At 34.8% G+C, this 23644-nt stretch overlaps 1 protein-coding gene across 2 annotated transcripts in view; it reads left to right on the top strand.

Moving 5' to 3' along the window:
- Positions 1–378: 378 nt before the first annotated feature.
- LOC131071339 (zinc finger protein BRUTUS) overlaps positions 379–23644 on the top strand; it is a 60206-nt gene continuing 36940 nt past the window's right edge. Inside the window, exon 1 of one of the 2 annotated variants that reach the window (XM_058007128.2) lies at positions 379–970. In XM_058007128.2, coding sequence (XP_057863111.2) covers positions 683–970 — 288 coding nt within the window. In that variant the 5' untranslated portion in view covers positions 379–682. The remainder of the gene's footprint in view (positions 971–23644) is intronic. The other variant, XM_058007129.2, reaches the window with a different exon arrangement.

Genomic DNA, 23644 nt, shown 5'->3' with positions numbered 1-23644 from the left:
CAACACCATCTTTTTTTAAATTGTAGATATAGATACATATGAGAGTCTATGTTTATAGATACAAAATATTTGTGAACATAAAGATTAAATTATAATCTATCAACAATACCAATTCCTTAATCACATAATTGAAATCCAACAATCTTTTCAATCAGTCTCAATCAATATTTCATCATTCTAATTTTTGACATATCAAAATTTAAGGGATTCTATACTATACTTAAAAAATAAAGATTGAAATAGTAGATAATGACATAAATTTAAGACCCCAAGCTTTTCCAATTCTTGTGGATTGAAGGCTGAAGATCTCGCAAAGACTTTTCTAGATTTCCGATAAATCAAAGAAAATCAAAATTAAAATTACTTAGTGTGGTCACGGAAATTTGGTGAATCCACGGCAGCTGCGCAGTGAATCCACGTAATCAATGTAACTCGTGATATCAACGCATTTACCGCGGGGTTAAAAGCGTGAACACATATTCAAGGCACGCAGTCCTCAAATTAGAAAAGGAAGAAAAACCGCAGGGCAGTTGTTCAGGCTTTGAACAAGAATAACCAGAATTGTGGCAGTATAAATACGGGCTGCAAGAGATTTCAGATCTACAGGGATGAATTTTATCGTGTGGAGGAGAATTCTTTGCATCTTTATCTAAGACGTGTTGTGCTTTTGCGGTTTGGTCTTATGGCGACTCCATTAACGGGACTTCATCAGCAGCATGCGCAGCTGCTGCTGGCGCCGGCAATTGTAGCTGGGGGTTCTTCGAGAGGGGGATACGTGCGCCATTCTGCGCTGAAGTCACCCATTTTGGTGTTTCTTTTCTTTCACAAGGCCCTTCGCTGCGAGCTCGAGAGGCTTCACATGGAAGCGCTCGCAATCGAGAAGGAGAGCGGCGGGGATATTCGAACCCTGCTCGAACGTTACCACTTCTTGAGAGTCATGTACAAACACCATAGCAATGCAGAGGATGAGGTGATGCTCAGGCTTTTGTTTCTCATTTGTTTTCTTATTAGCTCGCAAATGGTGTTTTTTCATTATTTTTTTTCGGATTAGAGACCTCGATTTCTTTTCCGTTTCCCCGTGAAATTCTTTGGGCTAAAACGCAAATTTAGCATATCAATATACGAAAGGGCTTTTGTAGCCTAGGATTTGTACAGAGGTCTTTTGCATGGCAAAATCATTTTTTAATTAATGGAAGAAATACTCTTTCTATGAGACCTTGGGGGTTTTCTGCTCTGTTTATGAATTTCTTTTCTTTTCGCATCACAAATCTTGCTTTTCATTACTTCTTTTCAGAGACGACACCTTGGTTTTTTTATGTTTTAAGTGAAATTCTTTCTTATAAATTCTCAAATTTAACTGACCAATATATGATATGTTTTTTTCTAATCCATGATTTGAATATAAGCATTTCTTTTTTATGGAGGATAAGCACTTTCTATGAGACCTTGGGGTTTTTCTGTTCTAATTTTTAATTTTTTACCTTTTCCTATCACAAATTTTCTTTTTCATTATTCGGTCTCACCTAGGAAGATATGAGACCTTGAATATTTTTTCTAGTTTCATTTGAAATTCTTTGGGTAATTTCTCAAATCTATTACACCAACATACAGAAAGGTTTTTTGTAATCCAGGATTCTACATAAGCCTTTTGCACGGCAGAATCATTTCTTTTCGATATAGGATATACTTTTTCTATGAGGATTTGAGATTTTTCTGTTCTATTATTTAAATTTTTTGGACTAAACATTTAAATTCTACCCTTCACCACAACCGCTCATCTGTCTCATGGACATGCTTATTTTGATTGCTTAAACTCCCAAAATCAACACGTCCATGCATGCAGAGGACTTATGCCGTATGGATTTTGAGCTCAGCTCTTTTGGGTGGTCATGCCTCATTTTAGTCGTCATTTAACAAGAAATAGCGACAAATGATTAAATTAGAATCCATGCCTGGGGCAAGTTGTGATCTTGTATTTGTGTTCAGGAAAAAATTCCTCTATACAATAAATTTTTATCGTAATGAGGAAGATATGATATATGAGATATTTCTATTTTTCAAATTTCTGGTGCGAAACTTCCAAGTTCAATACAGGCATGTACTCAAGGGCTTTATTCACTCCGAGGTTTGAATGTTGGTCTTCACATCTCATCTCAGTTTCCAAACCACAGTGCAACCAATTCATTTGCTTTATCAATTTTTTCGATATGGCAAAGTTTTTTTGGTTGTTATATTGCCAGGGAGCTATGAGACCTTGGATTTTTTTTCATTTTTTTAGGGGTGAGGATGGGGAGGTGGCTGACTTATTGGATTCAGCATATCTCTGCATTCAGAGCATATATTATCATGTGTGTAGAATTGTTTTCACAGCCACATTCTGTCTCGACTCTCAACCACGAGACCAGTGTTCAATCATATTATTTAATGGATAAAAAGTCAACAAATGATAAGAAACATAATCTTAAGATCATGCATTTATTTTAATCGTTCTTTTGACATCTAATTGGAATTATCGTTGTTGTCTTTCCTCTAAAAGGTGAGAATTTTCCACTTAGATGTCACAATCTTTAAAGGACCAAAAGGAGGTGAGAATGCAAGTCATCTCTTAACATGCTCAGCTGCAACTTTACTTTGACAATCCATTGCACAGGAGAAAGCATTGACTTAGCATTGTTTAAAAGGAAGAATGATTTGGGTATAATTATACCCATTCTTGGTTTATTGTGATTCCTGTATATATGCTACTTATGCATTTGCAGGCTTCATTTAAGTGTAACCCCTCTTTATGGCCTTCCTTATCCCTTTTGCATTTCATCACATGCATTTCAAATTCACTCAATTTAGTTTTGTTCAATAACTTTACAATTTTTTTCTAGCATATATTTTCTTTATCATGTATTATAATTTGTAGACAATTTCATCTTTGTTCTCCACTATTGTTGAAGTGCCACAAAGCCTAGGTGATAGTAGCGTGGGTTGTTATGTAGAAAATAAATTGATAGTCTTCATTCCTAGATGTATTGTATCACTTACTTGAAAAATAAATTGAATGAATGATTCAATACACTCTGCTGCGGTGGAGACCCTCCCTGGATCTGAAAAGTGTTAATGACCAAGAAATACCAAAATCCATCCAACCTGATGCTGGGTAACCAAACTAAAACTTGAAACCATGATTTTGAGGAAAATCGGCAAACCCTTTTGCAAAAGAGTATCAACTCCAAAACTGACTGCAAGAGATCACGGTTGCAGATGTTCGCCTTGGCAAGTGCGACCCAAACTAACTGCAACGAAGCACGATTTTGAGGAAAAAACCGTCAAACCTTGAAACAAGAACCCTCAAAAAGAGAATTTACGATTTTGAGGAGAAAATTGAAAAACCAAGAAATATGAGGTTACAAATCATTGTTTTTGTGGAAAAAAAGGGTAAAACCCAGATAATTAAAATCTTATGCAAATATCGCGGATTACAGATGAGATAATTTTTAAGGGAAAATTATAAACCATGTGAACAATTTTTGAGGAAAAAATCGTGAAAACCCTCCCATGATTTTTTGTGGAAAAAATCAGAAAATCGACATACAATTTTTCACGAAAAAATCGTGAAAACCCTGGGACCTGTAAGATGAGGTTTGGCCTAAATCAATCTGATCAAGGCAACGATATTCAGATATCGTGAACATGCACTGTTTCCAGGTGTTGTGGCAGCTGTTGAACTCATGTCTGTGTTCCAACATGATGTTTGGTCAAAGATGCCATCACAAAAATGGAGGTTGAATGAGGTCAACCTAGTGAAAGCATGAGACAAAAGAATCTGATTCAAAAATCAGAATAGAAGCAGCTGCACAAAAAATCTGAAACCCTGGAGGAGTATTTTGGCACGAATTCTAAGGTGCAAATTTTGAGGTTTGTAAGAAACCTAGAAATTAAAAAAATTCTGCAAACTTAAAACAGCATAAATGGTGCCCAAAAAAAACAGCAAATATCCCAATGTCCACAGAAATAGCAGAAATTGTGAATTGTTTTTAAATTCCAAGGCAAATTTGCTGGCACAAAATTTGAGGCACAAAAAACAAGGCACTCAAAAAAATCTGAGACCAACCCAAAAAAGCTCTCGAAAAACCCACCAAGAATCTGAAATCAGAATGCAGATTCGACGGCTCGAAAATTGAGGCACAGAAAATGATGCACCTTGAAATTTTTTACGACGACCCAATTGAGGTCTCGAAAACCCACCAAGAATTTGCAATCAGAATAAAATTTCGACCTGAACTGAAGGATCAAAACCCTAATCGAAAATTGCAGAAACCCTAGGAAAATTTTCAATTTGCAAAAAAATACCTCCATTTTGCAAGCCCGAAAAATCTCTAGAACCCTAAAAAAAACATGAACCGCTGCCCAGTACAAAGAAATTCACCCACGAACCAGAAACCCTCAAAACCCTCAAAAAGCCCTCAAAAAAGCAAAATCGTTTTTTTATATAAAAAACAATAAAAAAAATCTGAAAAATATTCCAGAAAGAAGGCCATGAATTTTTATTAAAAAATTCGCCAAACTTTAAAGAATCCCATTGATCCGCTCTGATACCATGAAAAATAAATTGAATGAATGATTCAATAATCGGATTATCTATTCAACAATATACAAGCGTATATATAGAGATTACAAGACGACGTTCTAAATTAAAAACAAGTTGTTTAAAGTGAACTACCAAAAAGCTAAACGCTAAATAAAGCTTAAAAGCTAATTAACTAAAAAGAAAAAGCTAAATGCTAAATAAAGCTTAAAAGCTAATTAACTAAAAAGCTAAATGACCATTAAACAAGGAACTAAATATAGGTGACTAAAATATAATTAAATATTCTAATATTACTCTCAACAATGTAGGATTCCGATCTAACTTATCTCTTGGTTGGGTTCACCCTATAGTTGTTAATGTAGATAATAGGACCATGCCCATACATTGCTCAATATAGAGTTAGTCAAATTGCAGCATTCTCTCTTATCTAAAAAGCAAATTACCAGTTAAATTGCAACACACTTGATATTATAAAACGTGATTTTGATATAACAAAATCTTGCCTTCACACCTGTTATGTGCTATCTGAGCTTGAGGCATTTTTTCCAGAATTGCATAATAGAATTTTAACCCAGTTTATGGAGTTTATAGCATAGATATTTATATTGTTCTTGAAATATGGTAAACCTTAGAAATGATTCAAATGAATTTCAACCTCGTTCATAATTAGTCATCGCCTCATACCATCATATCAGTAAATGTTTCAAAGAGTTTCAGAAACTCTGCCACTGTAACTAACCAGAAGCAGCTGCATTTATTTCATGGTATTTGCAAGCTTCATTTTTCAAGGGTTTTCCCGTTGGCTCGGATAACACTGACAGATATATTGTTTTCTCAATCTAGTGAAGACGTGGTCAATTTTTAACTTTAGGATTGGTCTTGTCAAGGGCTGCATTTGGTTCAGATAACAGTGTTGAGAGATACAGTTTTGTCAATCTAGCAAAGGCTTGTGTTTGGCTTACTGTCTCCAGTTGCCACAGCCTACAATTGTTATATATTGAGGTTGTTGGGATTTGCACGTAATCATGATGTTGCGAAGCTTGGAGCATTTTTGCTATGATTAAAACTTTGTATTCTTGGTCAGATAGTGCATCAACTCCTTACTAGATGACAACCTGATAGACTCTATGTCCTGATTACTACACATATGAGCAAACTGATAGACTTTATGTCCTGATTAATATCTTGATTTAAAGTACAATTATGGTCAAACTGTCATCAGTAAGTTCTAAAGAAGGGGAATAGTTCATCTTTGTTGCAAGATTGGCACTTAAATTTTCTTAGATTAAGCTTACTATAACAAAATTAGATATCTCTCCCTTGTACTACACCCAAACTGAATGAAATTGTCAATTTGAAATAGGAGAAAGAAGCATTTTTTTTGTTGTTAGATTCAACTGGACAATTTTCAGGGCTAAAGGGAATTCCATCTCTAGTCTGATTTTGGGGTGATGGAAATAATAGGTCAAAAAAGTAAAACCATATACTTTTAAGTAAAATGAACATAATTTTGGTGAAACATGGTTTGTTTGGGCATAACCACATCAAGTTACCACCCACATTAATAGCTGATTGAGGCAGTAGGTCAAAAAAGCACATAATTTAAGTGCATACATACAATTTGGTTAAAATATGGTTTGTTTGGGCAGAAGTGCATCAAGTTACCTCTCACATTACAATTTTAGCCCCAATTCATCATTTGAAATTGGGAAAAAGAGTTTTTTGTGTACAATTGGATCCAATAGTCTCAATTTACTCTCTAATCTGCCGAGTTTGGTTAAATTTTGAGAAATCAAACTCAGTTTTTATGCCTACTATTTCAATTAGGTACACATTTTTAACCAATTTGAATCATATAATCATGTGTAGATGATTATGAATTATGCAGGCTATGAGGGAGAAAGCAAGCATACTTTGCACAAAATGTAGTTTAATTAGGCACAAGTGCATCAAACTGCCTATGATGACGTAACAGAACACTTTATTTGTCAATTCTGGATTTCGAAAAAAGCTGTCACCTGTGTGTATAATTTTCTTATTTTACCCTCTAATCAAATGAATCTAGTGGATTGTGTGCAAGGGATTTGGATGTTGGGTTCCATGCGAGCAACTTGCAACTTACCATACTTTTTTCTAGTTGATTTCTTGTGGATGAATAGGGAGTAATGTAGGGATTTAGAGTGAAAGTGAGCATACTTCAGGCAACATGTGACTTCATTTGGCAAAATTGTAATAAAATACTAACGATGACACATTAAAACCAATTAGTAGTTGATAGTAGGTGTAAGTTTTTCAGTCAATGAAGATGACAAAAAGAGCTTATGGATTTATATCAATGTTGCAGATCAATTCTCAATGATCCATTATCAAGATAAGGAGTGAAATGATATAGCTTTTGGATTCAATTGTGTTAGTTTTTTCGTTTCAATGTTTTGGATCTATGCTCAGTGATCCCCAAGTTGTGTTTCAAATTTCATGTGTAATTGGATCCTACTGGTTGATTTTAACCTTTAGTCAATTGAATTTGGTGAATTAATTTTGCAAGGGAGCTCAATTTGCAGTTTGGTCCTAAGCATAGTAGCAAAAATTCAATTTGCAGTTTGGTCCTAACCATAGTAGCAAAAATCTTTCTTGACTATAAATTGACAAATGAAAGGATAAAGATTTTTTCAATGAATTGGGTAAAAACAGCTTAGAGTTACGGAAAAATAGAAAAAAATTTAGAAACCATAATTGTCTGACCAAAATTTGGTAAACATTGCCGATGTTGATATGAAAATTTAGAAAAAAGATTTTAAATGTGTCATAATTAAAATTAGAATGTGTATAAAGAATCTTACTAAGAGAAACTAGATGAGATGTCAAGTAAATCTAAGTTTACAACTCACTAAAGTGACACTCGGATTGACAGATCATTCACTAGTTTGACTAATCAATTAACCTAGTATAACAACTAATAACTCCCAATCAAAGTAGTTTAGAGTAAGTTAATTTACAAATCACTCAAAGTCTCAAATAATTGTGTGCTAATCTCAAATAAGACTGCTTACATGACCAGGCCGAATTCTTCGATAGAACTATGTTCTCTCAATGCTGTGCAATCACTGTGAGAGCACTAGCCAAGCAACTCAAGGTAAAAACACTAACTCTCTCTTTGTGAGGAAACTGTTATCTACTGATTCAAGTCTCTCTCTCAGCATCTCAAAAATACCCTTAACTAGAGGCTTTGCCAAAATATTTGCAACCTGTGAATTTGAGGGAACATATTAAAGTACCACTGCTCCTTTCTGAACTCTATCCCTGAGGAAATGGTATCAAATGTCTATGTGCTTGGAGTGATCATAAAACACTGGTTTCTTAAATAGCTTGGCAACATTGATTGCCACAATACACAATTGTAAATTCCAACATTTTATGTTTCTTCTGCTATTGACATGTGAAGCTAGATAGCCTTGCAACCAGTTGACAAGTTTGCCAAGTACTTTGTTTCTTTTAAGTTCATTGTTACTACTGCCTGGTTCTTGATAAACCAGAATATTATACTTAACCCCAAGCCAAAACAAAACTTGAAGTGCGCTTTATTGGCATTGTTTGCTCAATTTGAATCCACAAAGCCATGCAGCATTAACTTCTGATCGCAACATACCTCAACCTATAATGAATTGTGCTCTGAGTATCAAAGCATGTGCTTAATGCAGTCTAGTGAGTATGCCTTGGCTCAATCACGAATTAGCTCAATATGATTATTGCAAAGCAAATATTAGGTTGGGTATTCACCAAATACATGACGGAACCTATCAACTGCCTATACTTTGAAGCATACACCAAATCTAAATCCGTATCAGCAGTCAACTTTAGATTTGGAACCATGGGATTAGACAGTGGCTTACAATCCATCATTTGAAATCTACTTAAAATGTCCAACCAAAGAAGACTTCATTTGTACCTTTCTATAGTGCATAAGGTCAACGTCCACATCAAATTCTAAGGCCAACTTCCCCTCATGCCACACTACAAGCTTCTCACTGCTACCTTTAATGACCAGGTCATCCACATGTAAGGTGAAAACTGACATGTCATATTTATCAAACAAATAGTAAAGGTTAGCATCTTAATTAGTTTTGGTGAACTCAAATGTAACAAGTATTCATTAATCTTTGAGTAACAAGCATGTGGTGATTGTTTTACCTTGTACAGGGCCTTCTTCAACCTACATAGATGGGTCTCTTGCTAATGCACCCCAAACTCCTTAGGATGATTTATGTACACTTCCTCTATTTTGCTATCTAACTAATATAAAAATCAATGAGGCAAGAGATAATAGTATCTTTATAGAAGTATGTATATCTTGTGGAGCAAAGATTTGTCCATGGTCAACTCTCTCTTAAGGGAGAATCCATGTGCAACAAATTTGACTATTATGTAGGTTACTTTAAACAATCACTTGGAATCAATTCTTTTTGGTCTTAGTACAATCTCCTAAACATCATTTTTCATATTGGAATGGGACTCCTTTGCCATGGCTCTTGCTACACTAGCTTTGAATTTTCCAATAAGATTATTATGAGGCAAGAGACATTATTATTGTAGTACAAGTATGCATATCTTGTGGAGCAAAGATTTGTCCATGGTCAACTCCCTCTTAAGGGAGACTCCATGTGCAACAAATTTGACTATTATGTAGGTTACCTTAAACAATCACTTGAAATCAATTCCTTTTGGTCTCAAGTACAATCTCCTAAACATCATTTTGCATAATGAAATGAGACTCCTCTGCTGTGGCTCTTGCCACGCTAGCTTTGATTTTTCCTCCTCAAAATTGAAAGGCTTTTGCATCAATACATTGGAGGACATCAATGTAGGATAAGTTAGAAACTGCTTGGGGGATTACTCATTCAAAAAGAAGTCTTTAAGGCTCCTATGTTGTGTGCTTTTTCATTTTGCAATGTTCGAGAAAACCCTTTAGGCATCTTGGTTGTACTAGAAGGTAATGAGGTATTTACTCATGCATTCGGATTTTGTTAAATTGCATCTAGTGTTGCTATACTCTATGGATCAACACCCATGATAACAATTTGTTCACCCTCCTCAACCTTCATCTTAGGTTCCTAAGGCTTAGAGTACCAATTATCCTATCTTCCACTATGACGAAACACAAAGTTGCATGGATATGGATATAGATAAGGCCATTTTCAAGATCTCTCATATTGATACGACAAGATACACCATTCATAAAAAACACACACATATATTCAACACAATTTTTTAAGTTATTAAAGAAGATTTTCATTCTATATAAAAGCAATATAGACACACAATTGCTACATATTCTAAAATGCTATATTTAAATATAGTTTTACTATTAAAACAAAATTCAAATACATTAATAGTTTGGTAGAATCACATGCTATCAAAAATATCATAATTGTTTTCTTGAAATTGGAGTTTTAGATCATCAAGATTCTCTAAAGAGTTAGGATAGTTGGATTGAGTGTGACCACCAACTAGAGTCTTAGAACCAAATGAAGATTCATCAGAGTTCTCAAAAATGGGATTAAGATGTGTTAATGATTTATGGATACAGCAATGTTACTTATCTTAGGTTGTATATCCCAAAGTCTAGTAGGTCCTTTCATGTAGTTTGTGGAGGAATGTGATAAGAGACGAATATTGGAATGCACATGTACAAGGTTCTCTACTTTGTGGGCTGCCAACCTATTTCGTTTCACAAAATGGATGAAGTTGTAGTGTCATAAATTGTCACCGGTCCAATTTACACCACATGTTTGTGCTCCCACTTTAATGTGTCCTATCTACATCTCATCTCTAGGTCCATTCAGGTTCGATTATCCAACTTTGATGTCATGTACACGTTTTGGTGGGTCCCATTGTGAGATGCTCGCTCCCTTGTTTGCTTATTCTTGTCTCCTTTGCAGAAGGACTAGGACGTGGAACGCTCTGGTTTGGACGAGTACGCTCCAAAACGTCTTGGTCCCTCTCAAAGGGGCTTTAATTTGAATTGGGGTAAGTGTTATATCTCCTCGTTAGAATTTGATCCCCGAGGCTACACATTACCGTTGAGGCCGACCTAATCGGTAAATTTCCTAGGAAACCCTATATAAAGACATTCTATCAATTCATTTTCACATCCATCTATACATTCGTGCATTTGTGAAGCATTCATTATCAATCATCTTTAGTGATTCAAGGTTGCATATTCATCATTAACCATTGTGGAGCAAAGTTACCTCAATTTTCATGCAAGCATTTGTGTGTGATTAGGGTTTTTCATGTACATTCAACATTTGTGATTACATTCAAAGAGCATTACATCATCATCAACAATGCAAATATGAGGCATGTCTCCTTAATATTTATTTTAGTTTTTGTATTATTTAAATTCATGGTTAATTTTAAAACTAGGGTTTGACCTAAGGCAAACCCCTATTTCCAACTTTTTTCCCTTTCTTTCTGTGTGCAAGAAATAGTTGCGGAGCTGTAATTGAGAAATCCGAAAGATTCAATAGTGATGAATGGGTCAGCTTTTGACAACGGAAAATTCTAAGGACTAGGACAGATCTTATGCTACTTGGTCTCGGAAAATCAGGCCGAACTTCGGAGGATAGGTTTTAGACATCTCATTTAGCTCAGATCCAGGTTGGTGGCTCCGTGGGACATTTGTAGCTCACTGTTTTCGTTAGATCACTTCAATAATCCCTCTTTTTACCCTAATTTCATAATCAATCAAATTCAACTTAGAAAGAGGATTGATCAACCACACACTCCAATTGAAAGTCTCATACTCCTTTCCTCACAAGGATTGAGCCTAGATCTATTGGGTTCAATCCTCTTTCAATGTATGTGGTTTAATTGGGCTATTTAGTGGTTTTATTATCTTAAACCCTAATTCCTTATTTTCCCCACATTACAAAAGCCTTATGTACTCCAATTCCTCTCAGATGTAGAAGAACTTGAAACTTGTAAAAAAACTGATATTATAAGTTATAAAGACAAACAATCAAATATAAATTTAAATAAAAAATTATTTAAATTAGAATATAATTCATTTAAAGTTACTCCTGCGATAGAAGTTTGATAGCAAGCTTTTGCAAATGTTTAGTCGTGGCACCATGGAAGTTCCACCACTTTATAGGGTCTATTTCTTTATTATCCTCCATTGTATCAACATCTGCATAAGTTCCATCAAAGGATGCAAAAGTTCCAAACTCATCTCGAATCTCTACCACAATTCTAGGATCCATAAACATTTTTTTGAAAGCTTTTTTATATTCATCAACAACCTCAACATCCATATTTGGTGCTGTCCTATTTTGGTTTTGCTAACATATCATCAACATGGTAGTATTTGGAGTTCAAAGCATATGCCAAAAGTTGTAAAGGTGTTGTCATTTTATCCCATCTTTTCTTGATTACCTCTTATATTTGCCTACAAAAAAATTCAAAGGGTCTTGTTCTTTTGCTATAATAATATCTCTAACTTGCTTATCCATTGTATGTATGCAATCATATGTCACCCAATATTGGCTTATCGATATCACCCAATATTATCAAGAGTTATTGTCATGATATTATTTGCTTTATATGTTTGAGATTGCCTCCAAACTGCCCAAACATCACTAATCACCAGACTTTTCAAGGCTTGTTGGACATCCACAAGCCTTTTGAGAACAATGTAGTACGTGGAAAAGCGTGTCTCAACCACCTTAAATTAAAAAATAATATTTTTTAAAAACATACAAATCTTACATATATTTTAAAATAATATTTAATAATATATTTGAATATTTCTACTACAAAAGAAAACTTACCTTTAACAACTCTAGCTTGGCAAATTGTTTGTAAATGGCCCGTGACATGTGAGGATTACAAACAAACATATTAACTTCTTTGGCTTGTTCATAAATCTTTTGTATTAATTGAATTCTGCCATTTTTTTGTAGCATTAAGTTCAAAGATACGTACAAGGGGTCCACCGAATGTTTTGATATCTTGCTTCCATGACTAACCCTGTTGTTCTGCATATTTTTGCACAATTTGTGATCACCTGAAAATACTTTCTAGCCCCATTGACTCAATTGCTTCAATTAGAATGTTGGCAATAAATTGGATATCTTTTTTTTAGCCTTGCATTCCATTGCTTTAAAAAACACTGCCCCCTTTGGGCTCATTACAATCACATTGATTAATGACCTATTTCTAGTATCTTTCCATCCATCACAAATGATAGAAACCCTTGAGGTTTTTCATGAAACTCGAATCAATTGTAATTGTCTATCAGTAATATCTTTTTTCTTTAGCCAAAAGGGTGGTACAAACCTTCTCATAGCTTGGGCTTTTGTATCTTTTTGGTACTTCATTAATTGACTTAACCATCTCTTGCCAATATGGAGAGTAAACCACATTAAATGAAATTCCATTTGCATACAAACAGCGTGCAAAATTTTGATTTGTGTCCTCTCGACTTTGCAAATTTAATGCTTTTTCAAGAGGTCCTAAATTGCTCCTCTTATGAGCTATAGATGTTTTTGAAGTTGGATGCAAAGGGGGTCTATTTAGACTTAGGGTTGTCTTTTAATTTGATGTTTGAACATGATTTTCAACTTCACCTTGTTCTTTTTGATGTTTTGCAATTTTTTCAACTGAGAATCCCTTTCCTGGATGATCACCAACATTTGGATCAGAGAATTCTTCACATTTTGTACCTATAATGTAACAAAGGTGCCAACAAATCCTAGTAGAGGAACCTTTATGATCTTTGTAACACTCATGACACCTCCATTTATAATCTTCACCACCTTGAAATTTTTCAAGGATGGTGACATATTTCCACAATGGAGATTTATTGTTAGGTTTGATCCACTTGTTTTTTGATGCTTTGACATTGAATGATGAGGATGCCATGATAAATATCTTGCAAACCAATAATTTAATAAAATTATAAAGTATAAATAAAAAAAATTGAGCTTATAAAACACATTATAATTTAGAAATTTATTTAAGAATGCAATTTTTATAATTTTTAATATACAATCAAAAAATCTATATTAAAATAATTATATACACAATAAGTTTAAAATTAAAATTAAAATTAATTATTATTATTTTTTTTGCTAGTTAAAAGGCCATAGCCAAAGTATTTTATTAAATATAAAACTAAGTACATCTCTGTTCAGTGCGGGCACCGGTAGGAAAGAACGGAGTCAAGAAAACCTCCGGTCTTGCTCTGGACCCATAGGGTCCAGAAATTTAGAAGTGAGTACAAGATGATCAAACCTTATGACTAATTTCCCCCAGTATACAAATGGCCTGATACAATTAAGCCTTACAAATCATAATGTCCAAATCCCGAGACTAAACCTAGAATACAATAATCCCATATGTATAATATAAATTAATTATTAATATAAAATAAATTTAATATATTAATAAAGAAAAATTAAACTAAATATAAATTAAAAATATTAATAAAGAGAAAAATTAAATATAAAAAAAATTAAAAATTAAAAGTTAATTGTTAAATCGATTAATTAAAATCTAAATGCAAACATTGTAAAGTTAACTTAAATTGATTATAATTTAGATTCATTGCATTCTACTTTCAAATTTTATATTAAAATTTCCTTACCTACAAGCGGTCATGAGTGAAGGAAGAAAGGCATGTACAGAAGGAAGGGTGTGCGCCATGTAGACAAGGAAAGACACTCAAAGAGGAAGATTGGAAGCGACATTTGCAAATTAAAAACACACACAAAAGGTAGATTGGAAGCCAAAGCCTTGGAAAAATGAAATGCCTAGTTGAAATCTTCAAGGGAGAACTCGCCAATTGTTGTTTGAGTCATTGTGTTGGGGGCTCATTTGTAGTAAAAAAACCTTAATTATTCTAGACTAAGTTGACAGTTAATTGCAATTCATTTCAGATTCAACAATTTTTTTTTTTGAAATCTAATCTTGTTGAATTCGGCATGACCAAAAAACGACAAGTTTCTTGAAATGCATAGATATGTTTTACATGCTGTATCGCTTTCGTATTGATGTATTCATATCGTATGATGGTACACGTACCAAGGGTGGGGGGATAACATTGATGAAACATAGATCTTGTGAGCCTTGGAGGACTCATTGTATCTTGCAAACACACCCTTCAATTTGGAGGGTCAAGTTTTTGTCCGCCTCTTCTTTGGCACATGAATGTAGACTTGATCCCAAACAGCCAAAAAAGAGAAACTTTAGGTTCCTCTCTTATGAAAGTTTCCTTTGGAGTTTTGACCTCCCACACTTTGTGAGGACATCTATTCATAATGTAAACAACACAACTGTATTCCTTTGCCCGAAGAAACATGGGCAAATCTAAGTCATGGATACCTTTGCTATCTCTATAATGGACCTATTCTTCATCTTTGCAACTACATTTTGTTGACAGTTGTAAGGCACACCCAACTCCTTCTTGAACCTTTCATCCATATAGAAGTCATCAAAATCCTTGGTAGTATATTCATGTCCACAAACAAACCTCAAAACCTTAATCTTCTAACTCATTCAATTCTTGACAAGAGCTTTGAAGTCTTGGAATTTCCCATAGACCCGATCTTTGTATTTAATGAAGTAAATCCAAGCTTTTTCAGAGGAATTGTCAATGAATAGAACATAGTAAATCTTACCTACCAATGAAGTTGTTGGCATAGGCCCACAAAAATTTGAATCAATAAGATCAAGATTCCCTCTCAATGTGTGCTCACCTCTAGGCAAAGCAATCTTGTAATGCTTTCCAAGTGCACAATCCTTGCAAACTCTTGTCTTCTCTATCTTGAAGTTCGATAATCCTCACACTGTTGGAACTTAGGTGTGCTATTCACTTGTGGAGAGTTATTGAAGAGAGTTTATCTATAGACAAGTAGAACAACATTGATTTTCTATGTGGCAAGATGTAGCGAGTTTCAAGTGTTGCAGTTCAACATGGAGCTTTGTCTGGATGTGGTAGCAATGAGTCATTTGGAGAACTCACAACCACATATCAACCTAAGTGTTGTTAGAAGCATGTATGGCTATGCAGATTCATATGTAGTAGAGTTGGAGAACATGTGGGGGTAGCTGTGAGCATCACTATATACTAGAGGATATTATGAGATATTTCAAACAAACAAGAGCAATAAGGAAGATTTCCTTGCTATTGCAATATTAGTGTTAGTTGTGGTGGTTGTATAAATTGCTCGTATGGATGGATTAAGATTGGTTAGCATGTCTATGTAATGGTAGATGTGCTTGTAATAATCTAACTATGATTACAAAAGAAGGGGATATAGATTTAGACTCTATAAATAGACTTGTTTTATTGAATCTTTGTATTGTGGATAATATAACTATGATGTTGGGTTTTTTTTCCTATAATTGTTTCCCATGTAAATCTGGTGTCTCATTTGTCACTTGTGGTTGCATATTGTTTCATATATTGCTTTTGATATTGTAGAATGGATTGTTTAAATATTATTATTTGTCCTTTGATCATATAATTTAAAGTAGTTCCTCTATCCCAATGTATTGGTTGGTTGTAACAAGAATCTTATACTCAACATACACCATTTCCTTAAAGAGAGATAACAAAGATAACGCTTCATAGTGTAGGCAACCAAGTTTGATGTGCCAAAGCTTGAAAAATTGGTCACTATAATGCCCATTTATACACATACAAACATCCATGCCAAAATACAACAGTTTTTTGTTTGTTTACATCTTTAACTTACTTTAACAACACCACTCAAGGTGGTAGAACATATGCGCCCCTGCAACATCATAGCATAACATCACATGATATTGATACACAAGCACAAGTTGCATGATGGCAAAGTGCACCATTTAGAGGAAGGCGAAACAATAATTGTAGGTGATGCAAGGTCCCATACCATATGCTTTGCATGGACAAGACAACCTAGAAAGGTAGTGGCATAACCATGTGCATGGTGTGGAAGGTATGTGCTTCCATATGCTTTGCATGGAGGACACGACCTAGAAAAGCAGTGGCATAACCATGTCCATGGTGTGGAAAAGGTACATGCTTCCAAGCTGTACTCAATGCAAATACACTTGATGGAACTATCAAAAGAAGGTAAAGCGAATAATATATTGAATGCTATAAATCATTTTATATGGATTACAAAACTAATAATTTAAATGCTATTAATTGGAGGGAATTAAATCTCAATTATGAGCCACAAGTTTAATTAATACTACACAATTTAATTACTATAATAATCTACTCTATGTTAATACTATAATTCAGGGAGTGAAAAAGAGGGTGAGAATGAAACTATTTCTGAAGACTGAACAAATAGAATCACTTCTAATTAGTTTCTTTCCATCTACTCTATGTTAATTTCAACATTGTTGAATGGATTGTCTAAATACTATTGTCTGTCCTGTGGCTGTAACACGGATCTTATATCCAACACACACCATGTCCTTTAAGAGAGATAATACTCTATATTGTAGGCAACTAAGTTTCATGTGCCAAGTTTGCACAGTCGGTTGCTATCATGGATGGACTAGGGCTCCATCTTTGATTGGACGGACAAGCAACCTATAAAGGCCATCCATACTTCTAGGCAAGACTCGATCAAGATCCTAACTACAATCTTTGATACTGATTTGTTGAATCAAACTCAGCCACACCTAAGATTTGTCATGGTTAGCACTAAAAGCAAGCATTTAGCCAAGACAAGAATGTATAAGACATAATAAAGCTTAAGGACATCATTTGGAGGCTTGCAAAAGGAAACAAATCTTGTCTCTATGATTGGATGTTTTGCATCATCACCAAGCTTCACTTGTATCCTCATCTTTTGTTATAGAAATTTGCCAAGGATCTTATTCCCAACACACACAATGTCCTTTAAGAGAGATAATACTCTATATTGTAGGCAACTAAGTTTCATGTGCCAAGTTTGCATAGTTGGTCATTATCATGGATGGACTAGGGATCTGTTTTTGATCATTTTGACCAGCAACCTATAAAGGCCATCCATACGTCTAGGCAAAATCAATCAAGATCCTAACTACAATCATTGATACTAACTTGTTGAATCAAACTCAGCCACACCTAAGATTAGTCATGGTTGGCACTAAAAGCAAGCATTTAGCTAAGACAAGAACATATAAGACATAATAAAGCTTAAGGACATCATTTGGAGGCTTGCAAAAGGAAACAAATCTTGTCCCTATAACTGGATGTTTTGCATCATCACCAAGCTTCACTTGTATCCTCATCTTTTGTTCTAGAAATTTTCAGAAAACCTTTTTATTGAAGTTCACGACTTGATGCTTCATTACCCACATATTGCACTACACTAGAAAATGATTTTAGTGGATAGGCATGACACAGTGGAGAAGGTTTATCTCAAGCTTGGATGAAATCTCATTCATCATTAAAGCCTCTGCATTCCCTGCAAATTACTTTTGATGCGGCTTGTTCTTGTGGCATTCAAAACGTTGGATGTTGCACAAGTCTTTCTTCCCTTGTTGAGAAGAATTGGAATACTCCTTTTGAACTTTCCTGGGTTCTCCCTTCATACCACATTTCTTTGTCTTCTTGATGAGTGCTAGGTTTTGACTCTATTTAAGTCTAGCTGAAAATTCTCTAGTCTGGTCTCCTCTTGGATAACATCATTACAATGCTTCTCAAATTTGGGAAGCTTCTCAAGAGTGCAAACATCTCAAATAGATGGAACTCAAGATGGAGATAACCCATTATAGATATGGACACTGAATCATCTTTCTCGACCTTGAGCTTGATGGTAGTGACCTAATCTTGAAGCTCAATGATCTTTATAAAGCAGAGGGACACTTTTTTTACTGCTCATGCCTGTAGTATTGAGCTTCTTTAGCAGCATCTTGTTGGATTTGTTTACACTTTGGTATAGAGTGGTCAAGGCATTGTACAATTCCTTTGTTGTCTTCTTCTCTTCAGTGTGAGGGATCAAAAGGTCATTCACCAAATCTAAGATGATTCACACTGCCTTGGCAGACTTTTGTTCAATTCGGCCAACTAAATAGGGTTGGTAGGAGTTGCAATCTTTGTTTTGACAAAAATTCAAAGATCAATATCCTCTAGCAGCATCTGCAATATGCACTTTTAAGCTGCGAAGTTGGAAGCATCCTTTAGATAGTGATATTTTATGATCTCTAGTTTTCTTCAGTGAACTCTTTGGGGTTCATGCTCACTCTTCTTGGCTATATGTACTAGTTTCTTGAACACTTATGTCGGTGGTCCTCTTGATGTGTTTTTTATGCACACAAAATAAAATACTAAGTATTCTATCTTCTCTTGAACAAAGAATCTTCAAATGCTAGACCATGTGATCAAATGAGGTGACTCCAAGGTTTCTTTAGTTAGGTCTTGACAATGGCAATTGGATAGACTTAGTTGTATGATGTGATATGCTGGTTTCACAAAGGGACTCATGCTTATGAATTGCAACTGGAACTTGCAAATTAACTTCTCTCAAACAAAGAAATATCAAAAAGTATAAAGGGTTCAAGAAATCTTATGCTAATTTAACACCTAAGGACAATGATAATAATGAATGATGCTTAGATAGATGAATTCCTCAAACCAAGCTTTTGCTTCGTCATGATAACAACTACACAACATTGGTGCAATCTCCCAAGGAAATGAAAGATTTTCATACTGCAAACCATTCTTTCAAATACCCAATGCTGGCGCAATCCAAATGAAACATTCACCATTGAACTATTACAATAATGAGGTTCAAGCTAACGGTGCACTGCAGCTTACAATCGACAAACCACAAAAAGTATGAACCGAGGAATTCATCACATATCATTGCATTTCTCCATCAAGATCAATAAACTTTAATCAACTTTGAATTGATCTCGAGAAGTAGAAACCATGAAACATGTTGAAATAACACACAAAATCCACCATATCTCTAATGAAAACAGTATGTTTATTCCATCAAGCCTTGGCTACAATCTTTGTCTATTCTACTTTTACTTAGCCAACTAATCTTCTGCTACTGAATTATTAACTAACTATTAGCTTTTACAAACGAGAAGGCTATGCCTTATATAAATACCCCAATACAATTCAAGGGCTAAGATTTTGCTTTTTTGAAGGCTTTTCAAGGGTTTCTGGTTCGTGGGCGAATTTCTTTGTGCTGGGCAGCTGTTCATGTTTTTTTTAGGGTTCTGGAGATTTTCGAGCGTGCACACTGGAGTTTTTTTTTGCAGATCAAAATTTTTCCTAGGGTTTCTGCAATTTTCGACTAGGGTTTTGACCCTTCAGTTTAAGTCGAAATTTTATTTTGCTTGCAGATTCTTGGTGGGTCATCATCATATTTTTCTGGGTGCATCATTTTTCGTGCCTCAATTTTTGAGCCGTCGGATCTATATTTTGATTTTAGATTCTTTGTGGGTTTTACGAGAGCTTTTCTGGGTTGATCTCAGATTTTTTTGGTTGCCTTGCTTTTCGTGCCTCAATTTTTGTGCCAACGAATTGGCCTTGGAATTTAAAAACAGTCAGCGATTTCTGCTAATTATGTGGGCACTGTTTATGCTGTACATCCGACCTAGGGTTTCTGCCCTTATTATTTTTTGCCTTTTTTTGAAAAAAAATCGTCTATATTTTTCTTTTTTTTTTACAAAAAAAAAATCAGAGGTATTTTTTTATTTTCTGCAAATTGTTATTTTTTCTGATTATTTTCAGGAAAAATTTCAGGTTTTAAGTTTGCAATTTTTTTTAATTTCTAGGTTTCTTCCAAACCTCAAAATTTGTGCCTTAGAATTTGGGCACAAATTCTCCTCCAGGGTTTCGGATTTTTTGTGCAGCTGCTTCTATTTTGATTTTTGAATCAGATTCTTCTGTCTCATGCTTTCACTAGGTTGACCTCGTTCAACCTCCATTTTTGTGATGGCATCTTTGACCAACATCATGTTGGAACATAGTCAAAAGTTCAACAGCTGCCACAACACCTGGAAACAGTGCATGTTCACGATATTTGAATATTGTTACCTTTATCAGATTGAATTAGGCCAGACCTCGTCTTACAGGTCCCAGGGTTTTCACGATTTTTTCCTGAAAAATTGTCTGTCGGTTTTCGGATTTTTTACACAAAAAATCATGGGAGGGTTTTCACGATTTTTTCCTCAAAAATTGTTCGCAAGGTTTATAATTTTCCCTTAAAAATTATCCCATCTGTAATCTGCGATATTCATGTAAGATTTTATTTATCTGGGTTTTACCCTTTTTTTCCAAAAAAACGATGATTTGTAACCTTAGATTTCTTGGTTTTTTGATTTTCTCCTCAAAATCGTAAATTCTCTTTTTGAGGGTTCCTATTTCAAGGTTTAGAATTTTTTCCTTAAAAATTATTATCTGTCATCCGCAAAGCTTGCGTGGGATTTCTAGGTTTTCACGATTTTTTTTCTTCAAAAATTGTTTGCTGGTTTTTACGATTTTTTCCTCAAAAATCATCTGTAATACACGAAGTTCACGTGGGATTTGTGATTCGCGAAGTTCTTTGGTTTTGATCGATTTTTCTCCTCAAAAATCGAGCTTTGTTGCAGTCAGTTTGGGTCACACTTGCCAGGGCGTACATCTGCAACCGTGGTATCTTGCAGTCAGTTTTGGAGTTGGTACTCTTTTGCAAAAGGGTTTGCTGATTTTTTCCTCAAAATCATTGTTTCAGGCTTCAGTAATTCGTGTGTGCTAGATCTCTAATTCGTGTGTGAAGGCTACATTCGCTTGGATGGCTTTTGGTACTCTTGGTCATTTACATTCTGCAGATCCTGGGAGGGTCTCCGTAGCAGCAAAGTGTTCTTTGCATCTGTGATCATAACACCTGCAGTGTTTTCTGTAGGGTTTTGAGTACGATGACCATTAGGGAGGGTGTTAAAATAATATTAATATCTTCTATAATGGTCATCTTCTATTTTTAGTGGTCGTCTTCTATTTTAAGTTGTTGACTTATTTAGCTTGTTAAGTTAGCTTTTTATTATGTAATTAGCTTTTAAGCTTTATTTAGCATTTAGCTTTTTCGTTTTAATTAATTAGCTTTCATGCTTAATTTAGCGTTTAGCTCATTAATCTTTTACTTTAATGTTATGTTCTAATTATAGAACATCATCTTATAACCTCTATATATACGTGTGTATATCGTTCAATGTAATCATCCAATTATTGAATCATTCATTCAATTTATTTTTAAAAAATTACAATGTTACGGACACATGTCCATTTTAGAATGTGGACCAATCCACATGTGTAGTTGTCCTTCTTGGGATGAGTTAGGTCCAATGCACCTAAACATGCTAACTTGGAATCTTTGGATTGATTGATGATGAATGGGCGCCAACTTAGCTTTCATATCTCTTGTAAACTTTCATCCTCAGCAATATCTCTTGATACTTAAAATTTCCAATTGCTTGATGTGATGATTAAGTTTGTAACTTTGCTTAATTCTTCTGAAACTATCCACTTTTCTTGATCATATTTCACCTTTCCATCTCCATGTTTTGGGAATCCTTCCTTGTGTGATGTTGTGCATTTCATTCATACTTGATTTTGATCTCCTTTGTAGTTCTTTAATCTTGAAATTCCTTGCCTCAGACTTGTATTCCTTGGTGTAATTTTTGACTTCATGATGTGGAATCCTTGTAGTTGTAGTTCCTTGATTTCTCATTACTTCCTTATTGTGTGAACCTTGTCGTGATGTTATCTTGAGACTCCTTGATGTAATTCAATCCTTCATGTTGCAATGTCTTGACCTTACATTCGTGAGTCCTTTCATCAGCATTGTTGCATTTGTGGAGTCTTTTTTATGTCGCGAGATAATCTTCATCCTTAGAATCATGAAATTCCCCCTTCCATTGATGCTCTTGTTGTTGTAGTGTATCACATATAGTAGAGTCCTCATGTTGATCTTGGATTTAATCCAAGATCAATGCAAAATCTTAACTTATAGAGCAATGTCATTCCTTGTCCTTGTCTCGATCTCTTCCGAACATCCAATGAAGTTCTTGAGCTTATCTTCATCTTCTTGATGTTGTGGAGCAATCCCCTTCAGGTGGTTTTCCTTAATTGACAATCCTCCATATTGTTGAGTTCGTTCTCTTGATAGGGTGTGAATTTCGACTTCCTCATGGTGTTGAGCCCTCATGTTGCTGCTACATCTTTCATCTGCATCCTTGAATGTGAACACCTTGTTGAGTCCTCAATTTTGCAAGTAGTGTTGCGATTTTGTATGAATTTTGACAAAGGCATTCAACAATTCATTGGCAGACTTAGAAACTTTGTCAACATTTTTTGATGCAAGTCTAAAAGTTGCTCAACAACTTTGATAGAAATTATAACATTTTGTTGTGAATTTAGCAACATCTTTGAATCTTACCCTTATAATTTAACTCTACGCTCGCGAATTGCATTTACCTTTTTATATTCTCGATTTCTACACAAAATCCAAGTTTTGCAATCATTGGAGGGGATCTTAGTTGTGCATGTATTAAGCAAGGCAGATTTTGTACATGTATATGCATTGATCACCTAGGTAGGATTCTTCATAGTGCTAATGTATTGAATTGAAAGGCGGACTTTCTCCTTGTGTGTGCATTAAAAGAGGTTACAAGGGCGGAAATCCACCATGTCAATGCATTACACACCAAGGTTGGAATTTTATCATAGTCATACATAAACCTCTAAGGATTTCACATTGCTCATGCACAAATTCGGCATTTGCAAGGTTCCATGCATCGATTTTGATCACTTCACATGCCTTTGACATTTGAGGTTAAAGCAACTTTGCAGTACAACTCGGGGATACAAAGGTTAAATGCAATATTTGGGCGAAATTGCAAGGGAACCTTGCAATTCCACCCCTGTAATAACTAAAGCAAGAAATCTTGCAACCTCATCTTTCAAGACCTCTCTCTCAGTCCCAGACTCACTTTTGGACTTTTCAAGATGAAACCCTTTCATTGTAAGGCTAAAGACCGCAAAAACGTTTCCAAGCAGTGACTGGACTAACAAAACACCTAACC

The sequence above is a fragment of the Cryptomeria japonica genome, chromosome 2 (assembly GCF_030272615.1).
Source record: "Cryptomeria japonica chromosome 2, Sugi_1.0, whole genome shotgun sequence".
In the NCBI taxonomy this organism is placed as follows: Eukaryota; Viridiplantae; Streptophyta; class Pinopsida; order Cupressales; family Cupressaceae; genus Cryptomeria; species Cryptomeria japonica.
This window is presented reverse-complemented; position numbering and strand designations above follow the sequence as displayed.